This window comes from Notothenia rossii (assembly GCF_949606895.1).
Source record: "Notothenia rossii genome assembly, chromosome: 8".
Lineage (NCBI taxonomy): Eukaryota > Metazoa > Chordata > Actinopteri > Perciformes > Nototheniidae > Notothenia > Notothenia rossii.
In genome coordinates, this window is record NC_136906.1 from 21,877,085 (window position 1) to 21,897,353 (window position 20,269).

The 20,269-nt window shown below is 39.1% G+C and overlaps 2 protein-coding genes across 2 annotated transcripts in view; both read right to left on the reverse strand.

Annotated features, from left to right (window-relative positions):
* Positions 1-548: 548 nt before the first annotated feature.
* LOC307017079 (glycylpeptide N-tetradecanoyltransferase 1-like) lies at positions 549-8,048 on the reverse strand. Its single transcript, XM_079646531.1, has 12 exons — positions 7,890-8,048; positions 5,489-5,594; positions 5,001-5,145; positions 4,774-4,892; positions 4,494-4,585; positions 4,180-4,296; positions 3,624-3,794; positions 3,433-3,541; positions 3,167-3,337; positions 2,537-2,701; positions 2,307-2,444; positions 549-2,093 (listed from the first exon to the last, which is right to left on the reverse strand). The coding sequence occupies exons 1-12, from the start codon at positions 7,991-7,993 to the stop codon at positions 2,073-2,075; spliced, it is 1,458 nt and encodes a 485-aa protein (XP_079502657.1). The 5' UTR covers positions 7,994-8,048; the 3' UTR covers positions 549-2,072.
* A 2,792-nt stretch (positions 8,049-10,840) lies between these two features.
* The window catches only part of plcd3a (phospholipase C, delta 3a), a 30,590-nt gene continuing 21,161 nt past the window's right edge, over positions 10,841-20,269 (reverse strand). Inside the window, exons 3-15 of the mRNA XM_079644589.1 lie at positions 20,035-20,263; positions 18,859-18,988; positions 18,149-18,374; positions 17,301-17,502; positions 14,716-14,860; positions 14,327-14,479; positions 14,100-14,240; positions 13,841-13,991; positions 13,578-13,694; positions 13,137-13,315; positions 12,663-12,798; positions 12,239-12,388; positions 10,841-12,157 (exon numbers count right to left, since the gene is read on the reverse strand). Coding sequence (XP_079500715.1) covers positions 12,015-12,157; positions 12,239-12,388; positions 12,663-12,798; positions 13,137-13,315; positions 13,578-13,694; positions 13,841-13,991; positions 14,100-14,240; positions 14,327-14,479; positions 14,716-14,860; positions 17,301-17,502; positions 18,149-18,374; positions 18,859-18,988; positions 20,035-20,263 — 2,102 coding nt within the window. The 3' untranslated portion in view covers positions 10,841-12,014. The remainder of the gene's footprint in view (positions 12,158-12,238; positions 12,389-12,662; positions 12,799-13,136; positions 13,316-13,577; positions 13,695-13,840; positions 13,992-14,099; positions 14,241-14,326; positions 14,480-14,715; positions 14,861-17,300; positions 17,503-18,148; positions 18,375-18,858; positions 18,989-20,034; positions 20,264-20,269) is intronic.

A 20,269-nucleotide genomic window follows, 5' to 3' on the forward strand; every position in this document is an offset into this window, starting at 1 on the left:
TTGTGTTCTATTTGTTAATTGTTTTTTTTCATATACATTTGAGTTACATTTTTATTTTATTTCTACACTTTCATAAAAACGCAGAAACCAATTAATATTTCTCGTTTAAATAGTGCTGTAAAGATAACATGTAGTATTATTATACAATAGTATAAATAGGAATAGGCCTACTGTACATACAGCAGAGGAAACCAGAAATACGTATTTGAGGTGTTTTTCATATAGGTTTTTTACCCATTGAGTCATGAAACTGATTAAGAATACCCCATGTTGCACACCTGTTAAACACCTTTTAAAATGTATGATTAAATAAAAAATTAAGGTTATCAGTGGAATCAAAAGTAAAGAAAAGTAAAGTACTAAATATCACTTGCTCATTGTTGGCCATGGTCAGTGATTTTACAAAAAAGAAAAAACATTGTAACCGACATTCACTTAAAGCTAGAAAAAGGAACTTGCGGTAGACTAGTCTTTTTTCCAATGCCTTAACGTAACTTGACAAGAGTTTATTTTGATGTGTAAACTTGTAAACTGAACGAAAAAGCAACTTTAAGCAATTTCTTGATTTTATTTTTTTGCTCAAAAAAAGAAATCTGCATCTTCACATTCTTTTTTTTCTGCATCATGACACCACAAGACCCATTATTTGTTTACATATTTGTCCAAGTTCGACCAAGATTTTACATCAGAAACACTTTGAAGCAGGGCATTACCCCAGCAATCATCATCACCCACTCTGCACAATGTCCTGGAGTCCAGACGGCCTTTCACAGGACCAGTTTCAACATGCACTCTGAATCCTCACAGGTTGCAATTTATGAGAAACACACCTTTTCATTTGATTTGATGTCATCTGCATGATTAGTGTAGAGCTCCAGATACTGTTTTGAGGTGAAATGCTACTTGCAGTGCTCATAGTTCCCATTGTCTATTTTATTTTTCTTTCACTGCTCATAGGAGCATAATATTAGTAAATTTATATCATCAATGACACAAAATTAAACCAACATTATTTCCCTATGCACTCAAGACATACACACAATTAGTGCTTTGTGTATTAAAACTTCTTGCCACATCTTTCAGTTTTCTTGTGGGTACATTGTATTTTGTTATATTAATATTTATAAGACTTTGTACGATTTCCTCAGGCAAATTACAGAATGAGCTCAAAGTCCTGCAAAACACTCAAGCACTCTCCATTTTGACCTAAGCTCTTTATGACCTTTGCAAGTATCCTTACAAATCTGAACCCTATTGATAAATGTGTTGTGTAACCCCCACTTCAGAATCGCATCAACCTCTCATCTCCTTCCAACTGAGGTGGTCCACTGTTATCAAGCTGTGTGTCAGGCCTTGTGTTAGTGCAGTAAGCTGGGGAGCAGGGTCAATTTATTTAAACAGATGATAAAAACTCCAGAAGGCATACACATCTTCTCCATGACGATTGGTAAGACAAAAGGTTTGATAAGAAAAATCCAAAAAGACACGTGTCGAGAAATCTTAAAAGAAGCCAGCACCTGGTTTCCACTTTTGGTATTTATTACCTCATCCTTTTGACCCTTTTTCTCTTTAAAATATTTGTTGATCATTTTGATTTTTCTTTATCTCTAAAACTTAAGAATGACAGATTTGTTTTAATTGCAAAAAGCACTTCCAACATTAAGGAATAAAACAAAACAAGTATGTTCTAGTCTGCATGTGTTAGGGCATAATCTGCAGTAAAGTTTGGTATTATTTACCTGTATTACATTTAGTAGGTATGCCATACACCATGCAAACTGTTCCTGTATGTTTGGTACAAGACAGCTATCAGATAAAATACAGTTGTTTGGGATGGTAAAAATGGCTTAAGGTCTATGTGATCGAGGGAGGAGGAAGAGCAGTAAACTCTCCCAGCCTTCCTGCCTGGCAGCGGTAGTGCAGGTCATAGTTCAAAAGGTCAAAAAGTAAAAATGGGCGGTGGGGTTTCCTTTCCTGAATCAGGAAGTCATCAGTCCATCCGTCAGGTGGTGAGTGCGATGGTGCTGTCTCCTGGCCTGTTGGTGACACTTGTGTATGGCATAAAAGGGACGTCACTGCAGTACCAACCCAACCTGAGAAAAGAAAACGTCAGCCATTAGGAGAACAGTTGAAGATTGAAGATCCCAGCATGAAGTTTTCACAGGTAAGAAACTTGTGAGACTTGTGTATATTAAAATTGGTAGAGAAAAATTAAATGTGTTCAGACTTTTCAAGACCCTCAGATACCCGGGTTTTCAAAATGCCACTATAAAATGAGAAAATAAAAGTTGACCTGGGACATGTACCTTTTCTGAGCCCATGCTGGGACACTTCCAATTGTACAGATAATACTGTAGATTTCCATCACCGATGCCGAACTTAAGCTTCTCCAAGAAAGTCTTGTTTTCCATTAGATCCAGTGCATTGAAGACGTCAAACCCTTTCTGTATAATGAGATGAGAAGCAATAAAAACCCAAAGGTTCGCTGAGAATAAACATTTCAGAAAACAGACACATTGGTTAGAGAGGAACACACCGATTTGGCTAGGATGAGGGCGTCAGACATCAGGTCGAGCATGGGGGTGGTGGTGTGCACGTTGTAGAAGGAGTATGCTGCCTTTAGACTGCGGTGCACAGGGTGGTTCATAATGGTAGAGGGCAGTGTGTAGAAACTTAGGAAATCCGTTACTTTGCCATCATTCTGTGAAGGGAACAATATTCTTTTTAATAACGTTTCCCAGTGTAAAAACTAAACTAAATGATGTTTTTATAAAGAATAATTCACCCACAAAAGGACCATTTGTAAATGTTAAAAGCAAAACATCCATATATAAAACACACGCGACTCGTGCAGTATAACCAGGCATGCTCGCAAGTTCCGAAAAATGATTTCTTTTCTAATACATTACCCTTTACAACACTTTACATAAACAGTTGCAGGTTTGCATTGGCGCCAGTTAAAGGATTAAGCGAAAATATACGTGTTGTTAAATCCAGCCCATTTGCATGAACTCTTAAAGACTTTTCTTCATTTTTTTTGTTTCTTTCATACAAGAAAACCAAGGACTCAATGTAAACATTTGATCATTTTGTGGCTGAAGTATTCTTTTAAGACACAATCGTTAGAAAATCTAACTGTTAAAAATATTTGGAATTTTCTTTTTACCTCCACCAGGTAAGTGTCGATAATATTCTCCCTGGGAAGTAGCCAGTGTTCCACCTCTTCCGGTGTCATGGCAGGCACCAGGTTGAACTGGTTCAGGTACCCACGGAGGAGGCGATGCACCAATGGCACATCCTTCTTGGTCATCACCCGCAGACCTGGGGTCTTAGGAGCCTGAAGGCGAGAAGACAAGGGAGTCGCAGAATGAAGGCGTGGCAAGGCAATGTGCTGTATTTGTGTTTCGCAAATATGCGTGTTTTGTCACAAACCTCTGGCAGACGGTACAACTTCATGGTGCGCTGCATGGTCATGTTCCTGCTCAAGTGGGAGAACTTCACCTCGATTAGTTTGCGTGGGTTTAAAGAGCGATGCCAGTACCTGAGAGAAGACAAGATTTGTGAGTACTGCGGCCCAACAAAAGCAGATTTAGAAGAGTATGGGGGTTTTCTGTCAGGCCCACCTGCATGTGCCCACAGGTTTGGGCAGGACCACTCCAGCAGTGTAAACAGCCTGAAAGATTCCCTGCAGGTTGACCCGTCTGGTGATCTCTCTGATCAGAACTGGAGCGACTCGTTTGGAGCGAAGCTTCTTATGGACGCAGAGGAAATTGATCTCAACCATTTTCTTCTCACTAAGGATCAAGGACAATAGTTCATTATGTGGGCAACACATTAAAACAAAAGAAATGACAGTACATTTATAAAATGGGCATTGATTTGATATAATTAAATACTTTTTATATTAGAATTAGAGAAGACAGAATATAACAAAAGCTTCTAAATATACAAGTGCAAAACAACTAACCACAATTCTGAAAATACGATTCAAATAACACCCAAGACAATTTGACAAACTGAAAAGTATAGGCTTTATAACAGTGGAAAGGGCAGAATAGTTCAGTGGAGTGCATTAGAGATTGCACACGTTTACCTAATAAACTGGTCATTAAGTGCATGTATTTTGGAGTAAGAACAGAAGATTTCCTGAGATCAATGCATTTAATTCAATCTACTTACATGTCATAGATAGAGATGTTAGCAGGAATGGCACTGATGAAGCCTACCAGCTTCTGGTTGGAGTTAACCCTGACCCCACAATGCCACTGGGGCAACCAGCCGGGGGGCCGCAGGGCCCTGAGAAAGAGAAAAGTCAATTTTACACACACATTACCGTAATATAATGTAATTCCTTATGTAGAAATAATATAGAGCCTTATGCATATATTTATCATAGATGTATTACTATGTGATATATCATATTGGTAAGTCCTTAGCTTTACACATACTAGTAAAGTGTAAATAAGAAGAAAAACAACTTTTAAGAAAAATACCAGAGCAGGAACTCCGGGGAGTAGTCGAATCGGAACATGTTGTCATCATCTTCAACATAGTTCTCGTTGAGGAGAGTGTAAAGCTCCTTGAGCTGGTTTTACAGAAGGGACAAAAGCAGACATTAAGTTAGACACGGGAGAGTAATGAAGAAAAATCGGGAAACCGATTTGATCAGAATGTTACATTATTTGAATGATACATAAGGCAAGCAAACTTTTACCATATAATAACCAGTACCAAACTTAACATTGTAAAGTGTGTGTTTATACACTCTCTTACCACGGCGGCGTCTCCCAGGTCGAGGGTGTCCCAGCTGAAGCCCTGCGGGAGGCTATAGGACTCCTCACGAATGTGATCCTTGTCAGGTTCAATGGAGCCATGTGATGTCACGGTCTCTCCTGAATAAAAACAAAACAGATTCTGACATGAAGGTCGGTGACCTATAATACTGTGGTTATGGGTTTTAAGTCCAAGGGCAGAACTGACAGCTGTGACAGATGTCATACCTAGCTTGGGCACCGGCTGCGTGTCCCAGAACTGGTAACTCCTCCGAGTTGCCTCCTCCATGGTTTTGGCAGGACCTTGGCCTACAGAGAACAGTTCAATGGCCTTTTGGATCTCCTGTAGCTTATCAGCTGGCAAGGAATTCACCTGTTTGGAAATTGAACAGTGTTAAAGGGCTAATGTAGCCAAATTAATTATTAATTTCTATTTCATTTGGTGCGATATGTGAGGGCCAAGATAAATAAGAAGTATAATGTTTAATCATGTAGATGTAAGCATGCAACTCAGAGTGCTGCATTGTGAGCTATAAGGGTACAAATGTCTAAATAGCAAGTCTGTAATAGGAAACTATATCAGGATTTCTGGGTGCTTTAACCGCCCTTGTAGATGAAAAGGAACTCCAAACTTTGGGTAATTACACCTGAAGTTTCAAGATTTTATTTATTTGTATTTAAAAACACGGTATTTCATAGAATGTAGAGATTCATGCCTTGGCAAGGGGGTCCTGGACTGCTTCTGTGGCACCAGATTTCTTCTTCTTTTTCTGCTTCTTTTTCTTCTTCTTAGCCCCAGTGTCGTCACCCAAACCTCTGTCACTGAAGGATAGAAATAGAACATATACATATCATTATTGAGAGAAAAGCCAGGTCCTCATAAAGTAGAATTGTATATATATATATATATATTTATATTTGATAAAACCACGAAAAAGGTCAAAGTGATCACATTTGACCACAAAAAGGTCAAATGGAGAACTTTCAGTCGTCAATGGGTTCATATTGTGTGCTGAATCCAAATTCTAAAAGCAAGGGATTCAACAAGCCTCTCGGCTTTGTCTCCCCTTCCTATATTTCACATGCAGCCTCATTGGAATATACCGCAATCCATCTTGAGAAGGCTTGAAATCTATCTTCAAAAGTCTTTCTCACAAGCCAATCTGAGCAGACAGGGATTTACAGGAGGGAGGCTTAAAAAGACAGAGCATTTTAGATTGAAGGTTAAAACAGGAATTTGAAAAACATTTAAAATAAAATAAACCTAAAAATCTGCATAATGTCACGTTTAAGTGACCCAAGCGTACATGTAGGGCTGCCTCGACTCGTTTTGTTTAGCTATAAGTACATGAATCCTAGACAATAAAGTCCTAAAGCAAGACAAATATTTTCACTGCTACATATTCCTAACATCCTATTTCAGTAGTGGAATAAAGTCTCCATTAGTTAATCATCTACAATGGTCTTTCAGCAAGAACACACCCTGATCTAATAGCTAAAAACAGTCAAACATATAAAAGGTAGAGAGGTAGAAACATTTGGAATGTGTCCCTCTGCATCACCTGTATCAGTTGTTTCTTTGCTGGTACAGGATGAAGCATTTGACAGTATAAACCCCCTCCCACAGCCTGTGTGACAAACCTGTAGAGACACACACCCCCACCTAGCTATCCCAACTTCTGCCCTGAGAAAAACCGCATACTTACAGAGGATAATCTCATTAGTGTCCAAGAGAGGAGAGAGGCCGAGCATTGGCCTGTATTTGTAACACCAGCACAGATGGTGAATCACATGACCTCTGGAAGAAGACTGTATGGTATATGTGCTTGTGTAAATATGTATGTACAAGAGGTCAGTGAGTGACTGACAATGGACAACAAAACATTCAAAAGTTTGTTCCACAGGCTTCCATTTGAACAGAGAAGACCAGCCAACAGCCAGAACCATTCTTTGTTTCTGTGCGTGTTGGGATTGAAGCATATGCTGCTCAAAAAGAGCAACAGTGAAGCTTACATTAGCTTCAATTCAATTAATAAATAGGGTCATCACTTTACCCTTAAAGCAGTGGTAGGTAGGGTAGGAACATATTTAATTTTAATACACAAAATTGTGTTTTATTCACATTAATTAGCTTTTTGCTTTATTGTGAAATATTGGAGGCTTTCAGATTGAAGTCAAACAGCTCACAATTAGGCCATAACCATAGGACATAACGCATCGTTTTTTGACGAGGTCACAAGCCACAAAGCCTGAGAGCCACTGCATAAAAGCAACACTGTTTTATCATTTGCAGAAAACGCATTTAACGTAATCAGGACACGCCTTAATATTTGCAAGCTAATTATTCAGTCCTTTTAGTTTTGTCACACCGCTTGCTAAACAATAACACAAGCCAATGACGAAAACATTATTTGTAATCAAGCATGTTTTCAACAAGAGAGCTAGTGATTTAGGATGTTTAATATTTGTGTGATTCAATTGGTGATTCAAAAGCCATTCTGACTCCCCAGACCAAAAAACTCCGAACGGAGGGATTGTACGATGAAGTAGCATGCGTTACATGCACGTTTTGCTTGTTTCACTTTTGGTTATACCACTATGTGCACCCAGATCCCCTTACAAGACAATAGGACGTTTGACAGCTATATTAGCATGCAAGCTAACTTGCTAATGTCAACTGGGGTTGCCATGAATTGCACCAGTAATAGGCTGCACGCAATCAGTAGGTGGGAATAATACATTCCCCTGTGCACTAAATAAAACTGATTGGCCTTTTCTGTAAGTTATACGAGTAAAATATCGTTTACTGTTTATTACATGTCTAGCTTTTAGGCGTACTTTGAGTTTGCTACCCCCATACTACGCCTTGCTATGTGAGCGACGCTAAAGCCCGCCCACACGAAGGATAGAACGCACTCTCAACCAATCACAATAGAGAACGGGCAAACAAACGGTGTTTCTAACCAATAGGATACAGGCAAATGGACCGGACAACCTCCAACGATGGCTGTCTATGCCGACAGCTCGCCGAGGCTTTTAAGTTTGTTCTTGCTTTGATAAAGTGTTCAGCGACGTGACATATTTTCCACCGCTTTGCTGCAACGCCTGCCTCCTTACCCATCGTCAGAGTGGTGCTCTTCATTTTCACAGTCGCTACAGTGTCCGTGGTCCTCTACATCTTCTTTCTCCGACATCGGTGCTGTCTCATTCTCATCCGCCATCTTCGACCAGGAAGTGAGGAGGCACCGCGTGCCCTCGACGGCTTTAAAGCTCCTCTGATTCTATTGGCTGAGGGCGCTGATGGAAACGTCTTCACTGTCGTCTTCTAGTGGCTGTTTTTTTATAAGAGCCTGTAATAAACACATGCACAGGTTTAGATCTCCCCTTTGGAAAAGAAGTGTTTACGTTTTAGCATCTTTCAGTTTCCAGAAAAGCGCTATATAAGTCTCTTGTGTTATTATTATTATTATTATCTTAGGGGGAAAAAAACAACTTTTCAATACAGAAAAGGTGGAAGTACTGTCACTTACTTTTGCAGACACCAAAATACTTGAAGTTGATCTAATACTCACAGTGATTATAGATGTTGAATAAATTGAAATTGTCTTTGCAATGGTACTAAATTCAAAAATTCAAAAAATTGTTTTATACATAAATTGCTATTTATTTAAAATGTCAAGTTCAAGGAACTGCCTTGTCACTTTGATCATACATGGAAGTGGAGCCTATAGTTTTCATTTAAAAAAAAAAAAAATTCAATAAATAAATCTCATTCATATTTACATAACATTACACACATAGCCGTGGGAACATGTTTCAAATGGGGGGTGCTGTGGGGATGACACCAGGGCTGGTTCTGACCAATTTGCTGCCCTATAGGCAAGATTTTAGCTGGCAATGAAAAACCTCTGCAAAAGACCAATACACTACAAAAAGAGAAACATATTGACATGGTGGACAGCTTATATAACAAGGCTTCAAATTTATTTAGTATTATAACATGTTTTAATTGGAGGGGTGGACTTCACATCCTCTAGGGGGGTCCGGGGGTCCCCCCGGGAAGATTTTTTTAACATTTTAAAGTAAAATGCTTCAATCTGGTGCACTTTGAGCGCCCAATTACTAGACTGATCTAGAGGGTACAACAGATCGGTTTGCATTTTATTAATCAAATAAGTATGTGAACATTTCCAATAACCTACCATAGCCAATAACAAATAAATGTAACTTATTTTATTTGTGTTGTTCATTCATATCTTATTTTACCAGTTAACATTTATTTATTTATGCATATTTTTAAATCTCTCCAGTTTTAAACGATATTTTTGGTTTACTGTCCTATAGTATACATTGGAATGATTTCAAACCTGTTTTTATTTATCCTAATAATTATAAAGGTGTGCGTTGGAAATATTTTTTTACATAAATTGTGATCAAAACGTTTGAGACTCACTGAGATAGACTCACTGAGATAACGTATCCCCGCGGTATCCCCTCTCTCTATCTCTCTCTGTCAGTTCACTTTGGCTGTGAGTTGCGGGCGCCTGCTAAGCCAACATCCCTCACTTTCATCACTACAGCGCCCATCATACAGGGCAAATGGAAAATGTAACATGGTTGAAAAAAGGGTGTTATCTTTACTAAATTATGAATGTTGTTACATCAAGGCTGAAAATTCGTTTTTTTTTTGTATTATATCTCGTGGAAGTGCAGATCCCCTGTCCTCCACCAGGGGGTGCTGCAGCACCCTCAGCACCCCAACTTCCCAAGGCCCTGATTACACACATTGATTATAACACTGAAATGGTAACAAAAAACGCAAATTATTATTAATAATATCCAATAAATTTCAGTCACCCAAAATTACGTCATTGGTGTTATTGCTACACAAAACGCTTTTATTTTTGAAATAATGTAGGCCTACTGTCTCTGAAATGCCTCCTGTAACAAGAGATCATTTGAGGCAGTGCAGTGGACAAAGACATAAGGAAAGTCAGATACTTCTTACTTTGTTTGTTAAAGGTGTCATTTTATCTTCAAATTTTACGTGCGTCTTTCAAGTCTGTCATTAGTGTTACTCATTGCATAGCCCTAGGGGTGAATGGGAAAATGTATTGTATTGAAGAGTTAAACGATTTTGATATTGACTGAAGCCATATTTGGTCTGACACATTGCAGCCATTTTGTTAAAATGGTAGTGTTTTCTCCAAATTGTCACTGGTGTTACCGTCACTCACTGGTGTTACTCTTCTTCCTGGTAACACGTAACACCAGTGACGTTCCTATGTAAATAAGCAATGTATAATGTATAAAAATAATAAAAATACTTTAAGCTCTACTTGTTGTGGATTCATCAAGTTAAGAGTTAGTTATTGCTATTCAACAGGTTTTAGATGTGTTTAGAAGGAATATATTTCAGCAGATTTGTATCACCCAGATTCCACCTTTTCTGTAGAATGACCCAAAAACGAAATGAATTCTAAATGAATAAACAGCAGAAGAAAAAATATGTAATGAGTAATTCATAAAAAAAACATGTGACTAAAAAAAACATGCCAACTATTTAGCACCCTCAACTTAAACATTTTTTTTTTTCATGATATAACTTTTATAATATAAAATGTACCCCTCAACCCCTCGTAAATACTGTAAGTCTAGTGTTTGTTTTTGCTTTTTTTGCAATAAAGAGAAGAAAAACATCTAAGAGTTTATAATTAAGACATGCTCCTGGTTTTGAAGCATTTATTTCACAATATTCATTCATTTGTAATTTGTTGGATTTAAAATATTATTCTTCTCATACACATGCACACCAGCTTGATATGAGCCATGTGATCTGCATTTAGCTAAATGGGAATTGAAAACACTGAGGCAAGCGAGGAGAGGATATGTTTGGTGGATAACCTAGACTGATTGCTGTTATAAATAACAACATATTTAGTGATGAACAGGGTATTCAGATCAAAAAAGGCTACTTATACTATATAAGCACAATGTACTTAAGAAACACACACACAAACATACTATTTCTATAAAGATCAATAATAACAAAAAGTTCTCACACAGTGAAGTGTTATTAGTGCTTTTATGAAGACAGTATTTTCTCTTGCATAAATAACATCAACTGCCATTCATATAACATATGATTTAACACTGCAAATGCATAATACAACGCTTGTTACATGCTTCTGAAATCCATATAGATCACATGCACTGTAATTACAGTAATCCATGTGCAGTACATTACTGCACCATTTTATCCCAAGGATGCTCTATGAGTTTCAAATTATTTGCAGTAGCTCAAATTAATTGGTATTGTGTTTGCTATTTGCAATTCATGTTAAACCAAACGTTTTATAGAAGAATGTAACACAACATTTGGCAACACAAATAAATTGCAAGGTTGTTAACAGAACAGAGCTAATATGCCTACAAACAAATATCAAACAAAACAAATGTCACATTTGTGAAATGAGGTAAATACAACTATTTAGATTCTTAAGAAAGTTAAGTTAAAGTTAATACTGTTTATATTTCAAGTTCGTTTTTTAAGTTGTGGAAATACTGTATATTGTCATAAAATTAAAAGTGCCTAGAGTATCTAGATTATCAAGTAAAACACATTAATCATTTGAATAATCTGTGACCTGTGACAATCACAGTAAAATATTTTTACATCTGCATAACATAAGTTTGTGTTATAATCATCATTCCTAAACATTAAAAATGATACATTTTTAAATCACATGCTGGGAGTCCCACTGACAGGACTTACCCCCTCATTAAGTTAATTAAGTGCTGTTTCTTGTTAAATATCTTCATTCTTTAAGTATTAGCCAAACAATTAAGTGTAAAAATGTTAAAATATTTCTAAAATACAAAAATCTTTAGTCCAACACATTTGGGATGGCCACCTAAAATTAGAGTAAACAACACTAAAACTGATTTTGTAACAAGTCCCATATTTGGAGGACCACAATCCTCAGTGTCCTGGAAAAGACATGATACTCCCACAGTGTATAATGGATTCATTATCTAGCCTGAGGCAATTCATTTGCTGAGAGCCAGAGTGCTTCTTCCTCTCTGATAAGCGACATCTTTCCTCCTGCAGTTGCTCAGTGTAAATTGGACCACTTGAGGACCGGACAGGGACTGACAGCCTCTCTCTGCTCACGCTCAGAGCCCGTTTTCAAAGCCCTTTGTTGTCAGAAAATGCAGCTTTCCATCTAGTTCAGATGCACGTCATGCCTTGCCTTTAGCAATGGCCATACGCTCTGACACAGTTTTGATTGGTATTCCTTTGCGGGTGACTTTGACATGGATGAAGAGTGTGCTGGGGGACAGACTGGAACCATCTCCCTTCAATAAATGAACATGTCGATAACCTGAGAAAAAAAGAGTACATTACAAACAGCATGCCACAGTAATGACTGATTTATAATTTGCATAGGGTTTTCAATGAGCACCTGTTCGTAGGCTGATGAATGGTACAGTGAACTGCCCCACAAAGTCATTTTTGGCAGTGTGATCGTGGTCCTCCACTACAAACCGCACGAGGGCCAGTTCAGGGACCTGCAGCTGGAAGCTCAGAGTGCAGTCCCATCGGGGGTTGAAACCTGTAGAGGGCGCACAAGAGCTGTAAATACATCATCCAACGACCTACTTTTCAAACAAACCAATCATGGGCTTGGACAGGAAAGGCTTTCACAAAAATGTCTGAGCTGAATTGACATCATAAAAAAGTAAAACAATGATGAAAAACTTATGACATTACATAATTTCACTTCAATAACATGTTTGCATAAAAATAGAAAATGAGTTAGATGCTTAATTAAAACAATATTCTCTACATAAAATAGCTGATACTGAATAAGGACGTCTCAGTATTACCATTGTTGTCGATGCGTTGGGTTTTGTTTCTTGCATTATCAATTGACACCCCATGAATTTCCACCCATACTTGTGGGTCCACAATGGAGCTAACCTTCTCCGTGTCAATTTTTGGAAGCTGCTGCGCAGATATTATCTAAAAATCAAAGGGACAATAGTCAATTTTCGAATCCAGTTTAAATGGGAGAGTAACAATTCAAGTCAAGTCAAATGCAGTATATTTATACAGCCAAAAAAATCATAAATAAACGGATTTCAAAGAATTTAACATGTACGTAGTAGACAGTAACAACGGAAACAGTCTGAATGTAGCAACAATGTCAGTCAAAATTGCATTGCAGTACATCAAAACTCTAATTATGATTAACCAATTTTTTTCTAAGATGAATTTGAGACAACCAATCGAATTGACTGTTGCTCAATAGGTCACCACCTTAATATACAATATCCATACAGTGTATGGTTACCACTCACTCGTATAGTCAGCTGGGTGGGGGTGTGACCGGGGCCTCCTCCTGTGTTCTCTGGGTTAAAGTCGGAAGTGGTGCTGCACAGAAAAGCTGGTTTAAGAAGGTATCCACAGCGACCATTGGGCAGGAAGCGGCCCTGGTTCAGGTCCATTTGCTCTCCTGGAGTTTGGAAGTTAAGAGCCACTGCAGAGCACAGAGAGAAAGTCAGTAACACGGCAAGCCTGATCACACACAAAGCCAAGGGAAAACATTTCAGCATCTGTGAATTCTCTCAATCAGTCAAAGCCGTTGACATCAATGTTGTTGTGATGAAGCGGCAATTTGCAGAAATGAGTCACTGTAACATTTCTTTGGCACTTACGGTCCACATAATGTTTTCAGAATGAATTGCCTAAATGTGCTGCCATCAGAGCAGCAACAAAGCTTCTCGTCTGAAAGTACTAACCCATCTGGCAGCCACCGTTCCACATTTCCTGAGGATCATAGTTGGATGATCCGAGGCGCTGGCCAGAGGGGTAGATCCGGCTCAGCTGCCTGCTGTTGTGTCTCACAAAAAGCTTCCCTGCAAATGGAAAGAAGAAAGTAGCATGCCATGATACACTGGAGGCTGATTATATTTTGTGGAGGAATCAGCTGCAGGAAAGCAATGTCAACAAATATTTTCGACCTTCTCTTTTGAATTAATATAAAATATTTGCACAGTTGTACCTGAGTCTTTGATGAGCTTGAGGGCATCACTTTCAGAGAAGGAAGACATTTCATTTGGAGGTTTTTCAGGTGCATTTTCAAAGCCACGGAAGGGGACACTTCTGCAGTACACCACCAGCTCTGATAGCTCTGGGCTCAGTTTAGAACAGACCTGGGAAGAGCAAATGCAAACATTAGAGTAAACTGCTCAAAAAATGTAAAAAAGAAGTTCACTTTAACAGCTTCTCAGGCTCAATGACAAATCTTTTTTTAAACTGACCTTTGCAGGATCCTTCTTATTGCTGCTTGCTACTTCATCTTCAGAGCTCGAGGAGAAGCTGGCATAGCTGCCATTCTTACCCAGCTGCCCCAGGTGAGGGATCAGCTTCTTTGCTTTTACCAGAATCCGCCCCCTCAGCTCCTGCAACGAAGGTTATTCATTAAGAATCCAGACAGGTAAAGGCCTGAAAACTGATCCTGCTGTGTGTTTGTCTGTGTGTTTTGTACTTCAGGAGAAGGCAGATCTTTTGGCGGGTCGGAACTGAGGGGCTTGGTGAGCAGTTTGCTGCCCAGAATTTTGCGGAGGTGTTTGGCCATGACCGCCTGCTGCTCCACAGAACAGTGATTCTCCAAAGACAGGATTAGAGGGTATGGGGAGGCCTGCAGGGAGAAGCACAGGGAGAAAAACGTATGCCAAGCCATTAAAATGCAATTAGAGCACATGATAGCAATCCAGGACCCGACTCTGTAATGCTATGTAAGAACCAAAATACTGCCTCAGGGCCAAGTATGTGACCACAAGCCTGACTGACCACTTGTTCCATTAGCAGTAACGTGGAGCAGCAGGCATACCAACAAAGCTAAGGATTTACACCATTAAATCAAGTTGCTCTCACCTTGAAGGCGTACTGGGCGATGGTTTCAATGACTTCACTGAAAGTGACTTTGGAGGTGAGAGTGTGGCCGTGGTAGATGACAGGTTCACCTTTATCTCCATCCCAGCAGTCCAGCTCAACACAGCGACATCCCTGATTCAGAGCCCTGTCAGAGAACACACATTTCTTAACCAACACCACAGAATGATCCAACGATTTTGGCCATGGCCCCAAGAGGTTGTGGGGAAATTCTGTTTGAAGTCACTGTTAACATTTTCGTGTCGGGGCATGAATATATGAGCACAAAGCCAAACTAAACACTCATAAATGAGTGAATGAAGAGGGAAATGCATGTTCTGGATGAGCTTAACAAAGCAAATGAACTTAACAACATCTACAAACGTTTTGATATTAATTCTGCTTATAACATTCATAATAACTTGTCAAACTCTTTAAGCTGTGACCCAATACACAATAGAATAATAATAATTGATGATAGTGCTGTGGCCAGGGTTTTCAAACAACTGCATACTAAGAAGGCCAGTGGGCCAGACGGTATTTCGGCACTCCTGCTGAAAATGTTTGCAGATGAGCTCACCCCTGCAAGGAGTCCATTATTCCAGCCCTCTGCTGACATGGGAAGCATCCCTCAAATATGGAAGAAAGCTGTCATCATACCAGTTGCAAAAAAAACATGCCCACATGACAACAACGACTTCAGACCAGTGGCTTTGACCTCAATAGTTATGAAGTCACTAGAACGGATTATTGTAGGGAACTTGCGAACTGAGGTGCAACACCTCTTGGACCCCTATCAGTTTGCGTATAGCGATGGTAGAGGTATTTTAAAACACCTGGAAAACCCTTCAGTTTATGGTAGATTAATGTTCATGGACTTTAGCTCAGCTTTTAATACTATTCTTCCCCAAATTATGTTAAAAAAGCTCAAACAGATGGATGTGAATCCTTACTTAATCAGATGGTATCACTCCTTCCTAACTGAAAGACAGCAGCAGGTGAAAGTAAACTCGACCCTCTCTGACACACAGGTCATAAGCACAGGGGCACCACAAGGCTGCGTTAGCTCTCCTCTTCTCTTCACACTCTACATGAGTGTAGGAGTCAGCACACACACAACCACATTATAAAGTTTTCTGATGACACAGCCATACTTAGTCTACTGACTAGAGACTCAGAAATTTCTATTTATAAACTTGAGATTGAAGAGGTCGTGAAGTGGTGTGAGGCGCACAACCTGGTGTTAAATGTTAAAAAAACAAAGGAAATGATCTTTGACCCCAAGTCAATAGGTGATCACAGCCCAGTCCTTATCAACAGGGAGGGAGTTGAGCAGGTTACAAGTTTTAAATATTTGGGGATTTATTTTGATGCTCAGTTAGGCTGGGCCCATCAGGTGGATCAGGTATGCTCAAAGATGAGCCAGCATCTGCATTTTCTGCGTAGGCTCAGGGCTCATGGAGTGGATAAATGTATCATGTTAATGTTCTAAAGGGCAGCAATTGAGTCTATTATTCGTTATGGCATCACAACATGGTTTGGTAACTTGTCAGTTAAATCTAAATCACAACTCCAGAGGTTGATAAAAAGGGCTGGAAAAATAATTGGCATGCTTCCACCATCCTCTCTTCAGGAGATATCTGAGGAGATGGTGAGAGAGCAAGGCTGTAAAATCACATGCGACCCCAAACACATCCTGTATAGAGAGTTTGAGTTGCTGCCCTCGAGGGCAAAAGGTATAGATTACCAAACTGTAAATTGAACAGGTATAACTTTCCTTTATTCCATTGTCAATCAAGCTGCTGAACAGTCAGAAACAATTGTGATTATGCTGTGTTAGGAGTTGTTGGGAAGTGGAATGTTTCCAGTGTAGTTTGTGCAATTGAGAAGGTTAAATAGGGAAAGTGCAATATGTGTAAATAGGTATGGATACAATAGGGATATGTGCAATTTGAGGGACACTATGCATAGGTGCAATAGGGAAGGTGCAATGTTTGATTTATGTATAAATACAATAGGGAAAAGTGCAATATTTGATTTATGTATGTGCAATAGGGATATGTGCAATAGGGAAGGTTCTGTACCTGTATGTTTCTTGTTTGTTTCTTTGCCATGTGATATGTGATCTCTGTTCTGTATCTATGACTGATTGTCCTAAATGTTTTATGTTTATTATCTTGATTCCCAAGACAAATTTCTCCTAAGGGAGACAATAAAGCTCTATCTAAATCTAAATCTAAATAGACAAAAATGACCATAAAATACCACAAAAATGATGCAAAAACAGGTACAAAATTACCAAAAAGACACATGAAATTACCACTTAGTGACAAAGAATGATGACAGAGAGAAAGAAAATGTCTAAAGAGACATAAATTGAGCACAGACACAAAAACAAAGAGAAACATAGTGATCACAAAGAGACACAAAATTATCACAAAGGGAAACAGAAGACCAAAATGAGACTTCTTATGTAGAAGAGGTGCTGGGGCACTTAACATGTCTGAGGATCATACATGGTAAGAATATATATTATGTTTTGATCATGCTAAAATGTTTGCTGTTTGTAGATGTCTTGGTCTGAATACCTGATGTAGGGCTCAGTGCTGCTGGCGCTGGTGACCTGGTCCTTGGTGAGGTATGTGTTGTGGGACGAGGAGATGAAGTAGTGGGCCAGTGGGCGGCTCATGTCCTGGTACACTCTGGCATGGTCTGGGTTAACCACGTCATTCTCTCGGGAGAGCATGTACATGGTGAAACCATTCTGGGTCATGAGGCGGTTCTTCTGAGCTGTAACAAATAGCAAAGTCTTTAGTGTCTACTACCAAATTGACATTACCTTAAAATGAATAAGCCTTAACATTTGGGTACATGGCAGACAAGCCAGGTCAAGAGAAGGTTAGCCCTCAATCACATCCTCCATCTTACATGGATTGAGATTAACAGTGTGGGGAAAGAACATATTGACTTAATTTGTTATTTTATGGGATATTATACATTTTTAGCAGTCATCAAGTTTCTGTTCTGCTCTTCTCTTAGCCCAGTTTTCCGATCAACTCCTTTTTTTGAAAACTACTTATAATCATCATAATCATTCATAATTATTAATCAAATCATTTCATACATATCATGTAGTTGTTTTTTTTTTACTTAAAGGACATTTTATTATATACTGTATATATAACAAATATCATATTAGTTCACTTTCAAATAAAACATTTAATTTATGAGAATCGTAAACATTTTTTTTCCCAGTGAAAAGTTCCCTTTTTTCATGTATATTGGTTGGATTTCAGATTTAAATAATGTAACACCTTTTCCTTTGATATTCTGTTAAGTACATAGTATAGCTTTTGTGGGTGTCATTCACAGAGCTTATATGAAAATGTTGTGGGTTATTTCCTTAAAGCTTTAAATGACTGTTTGAAGGACCTACCCCAGTCATTAAGCTCATAGGTGAGTATGAGGCTCTGAGCATGATTCAACGAGGCGTCTTCTCCTTGGTCTCCCAGGAAGTCGCGCAGCTCAGCAGTGGCGAGCACACAACCATTACTGGAATAGTGTCTGAACACGGCGTCGAGCTCGGGCCGCCGCAGCAGCTCCCTGCAGAACTCCTCGATCTCTACGTGATCCAGACGGCCATCCCCTGATCGGTCACTCCTCTGGGATACAGGGACGAGGGAAGAGTTAAACAAAACAAACTCACATATCAAACACAGCATGCTTTTATTCTGGAAGTACTTCAAATTCCCTGTAAGGAAAGCATCTCTATAAAAATTCAACCCAGCTGTGTATACGTGCATTAAATATACTGCTCTCTGAGGAGGGTCATTAGAGGAAATTGCATTAGAAAGTAGTATACAAACCAACAATTCAGCTGTAATAGGGAGCGCAGGGACACAACAGGCAGTAATGCCAAACAATAAAGAAATAACTGGCTCTTGATTTGTTGTGGGGAAGACAGGATGGAGGGGATAAAGATGTGGAGGGTAGACGCTGTAATTGAGCACAGACACTAGACTCCAGGGTGTCACAGTAAACTGGCTCTTCATCCTGTCTTATTGCTTTTTCAGTATTCAGCTCACATAAATAACCTTTAAAGTGCTACAAAAAAACCTCACAAAACGCACACATGATGAGCCTGACCTTGAATAAAGAGTGGGCATACTGCTCACTCAGGTCAATGTTGATCATCTGGAGCAGACGTTTGACTTCATCGTAGCTCATCTTGCCGTCCTGGTTCTCATCCGCTCGCCTCAGGTAGCCTCGGATCCAAGTGTATAGTGGGTTATGGAATAAAACCAGACTCAAATCTAAAGACTATAGTTTATCAATTAAGGCTGTCCTTGGATTCACATGTGAAGGATACACTTAAATCTCTGTTGCATTATACCATTTCTGTTTTGTTGCCTTGTTACATTGTTATTGAAAGTGTGGGCAAGATAAGAGAAACACCTGTCAGTCTACTGCCATTACATTCCCCATCTCCACAAACTAAATTCAAGAAAAAATATAATCCTAAAGTTAAATTTGCACAGTTATAACCTTAATGAATTTAGATTTTATTGCAGAACTGTTGTATCAAACATTTTTAATTGTACCTAGGGAAACCTACCAAATGGCAACATAGTGTATATTGAGAGCCAAAAAACGTGTGTTGTTGGCTCAGAATCACTCATATATCAAATGTATTATAAACACCTGTGGAGAGGCTCTTGTTGAAGAGTGGTTTGTTGCACCTGCTCTTACATTTTTTGATGAAATCTAGCTTTAGCATTTATTTCCAAATCCCTTTGGACATTTGCGTCTGTTAAATCAATTTGTTCTAATGTACGATATGTGCATAAAAGAAAAGGTAGCAACCAGAAACTAATTATAGTTTGTTGTCACCTGCTAATGGAGTTGTGTAAACTATAACGCAGACCCCACACATTACAACATTTAAGATAACCCAGACTGCTGAAAGTCAACAACATGAAATACAGTAGAGTAAATGATATAACAAGGTAGCATAAACAAGATAATTGTCCTGAGGATTTATATGTTCACAAAACGTAATATATATCGAGAAGCAGAAACAATGTTAATGTTGTTAAGTACCTGATACTTACAGTCATATTATCCTTTGGCTGTGAAGGATTTTGACTAACAGTAAGTATCAAACTATATTTAGACATGCCTTTTTTATCTAGTCATTACTGCTCACCTTAGCTATGCTGTGGACGTGTGATGGCACACGTGACTGCAGAATCAGTCGCCATAGCAATGCTGACTCAACTGCACTATATTCATTTTAGCATATTGGAAATTTGGGAAGGATATTGGTCCAGTTTTTGCTTCTGACTCATGTTGGCCACATGCTCCTTCAAAGTGCGGAGCCCTCGTACCCAGCGTCTTGCTGCATCCTCACAGGGGCTCAGCAAGTCCAGGCTCTTCCGGGCCCCTCTGAAGACCACCGTGAAGCACTGGCTCTCTGGCACCGACCCGGACAGCCGCCTCAGCGCCTCGGACTTGCAGCCTTCACGCACACACTCCACTTCAGTCACTGCGACTGGAA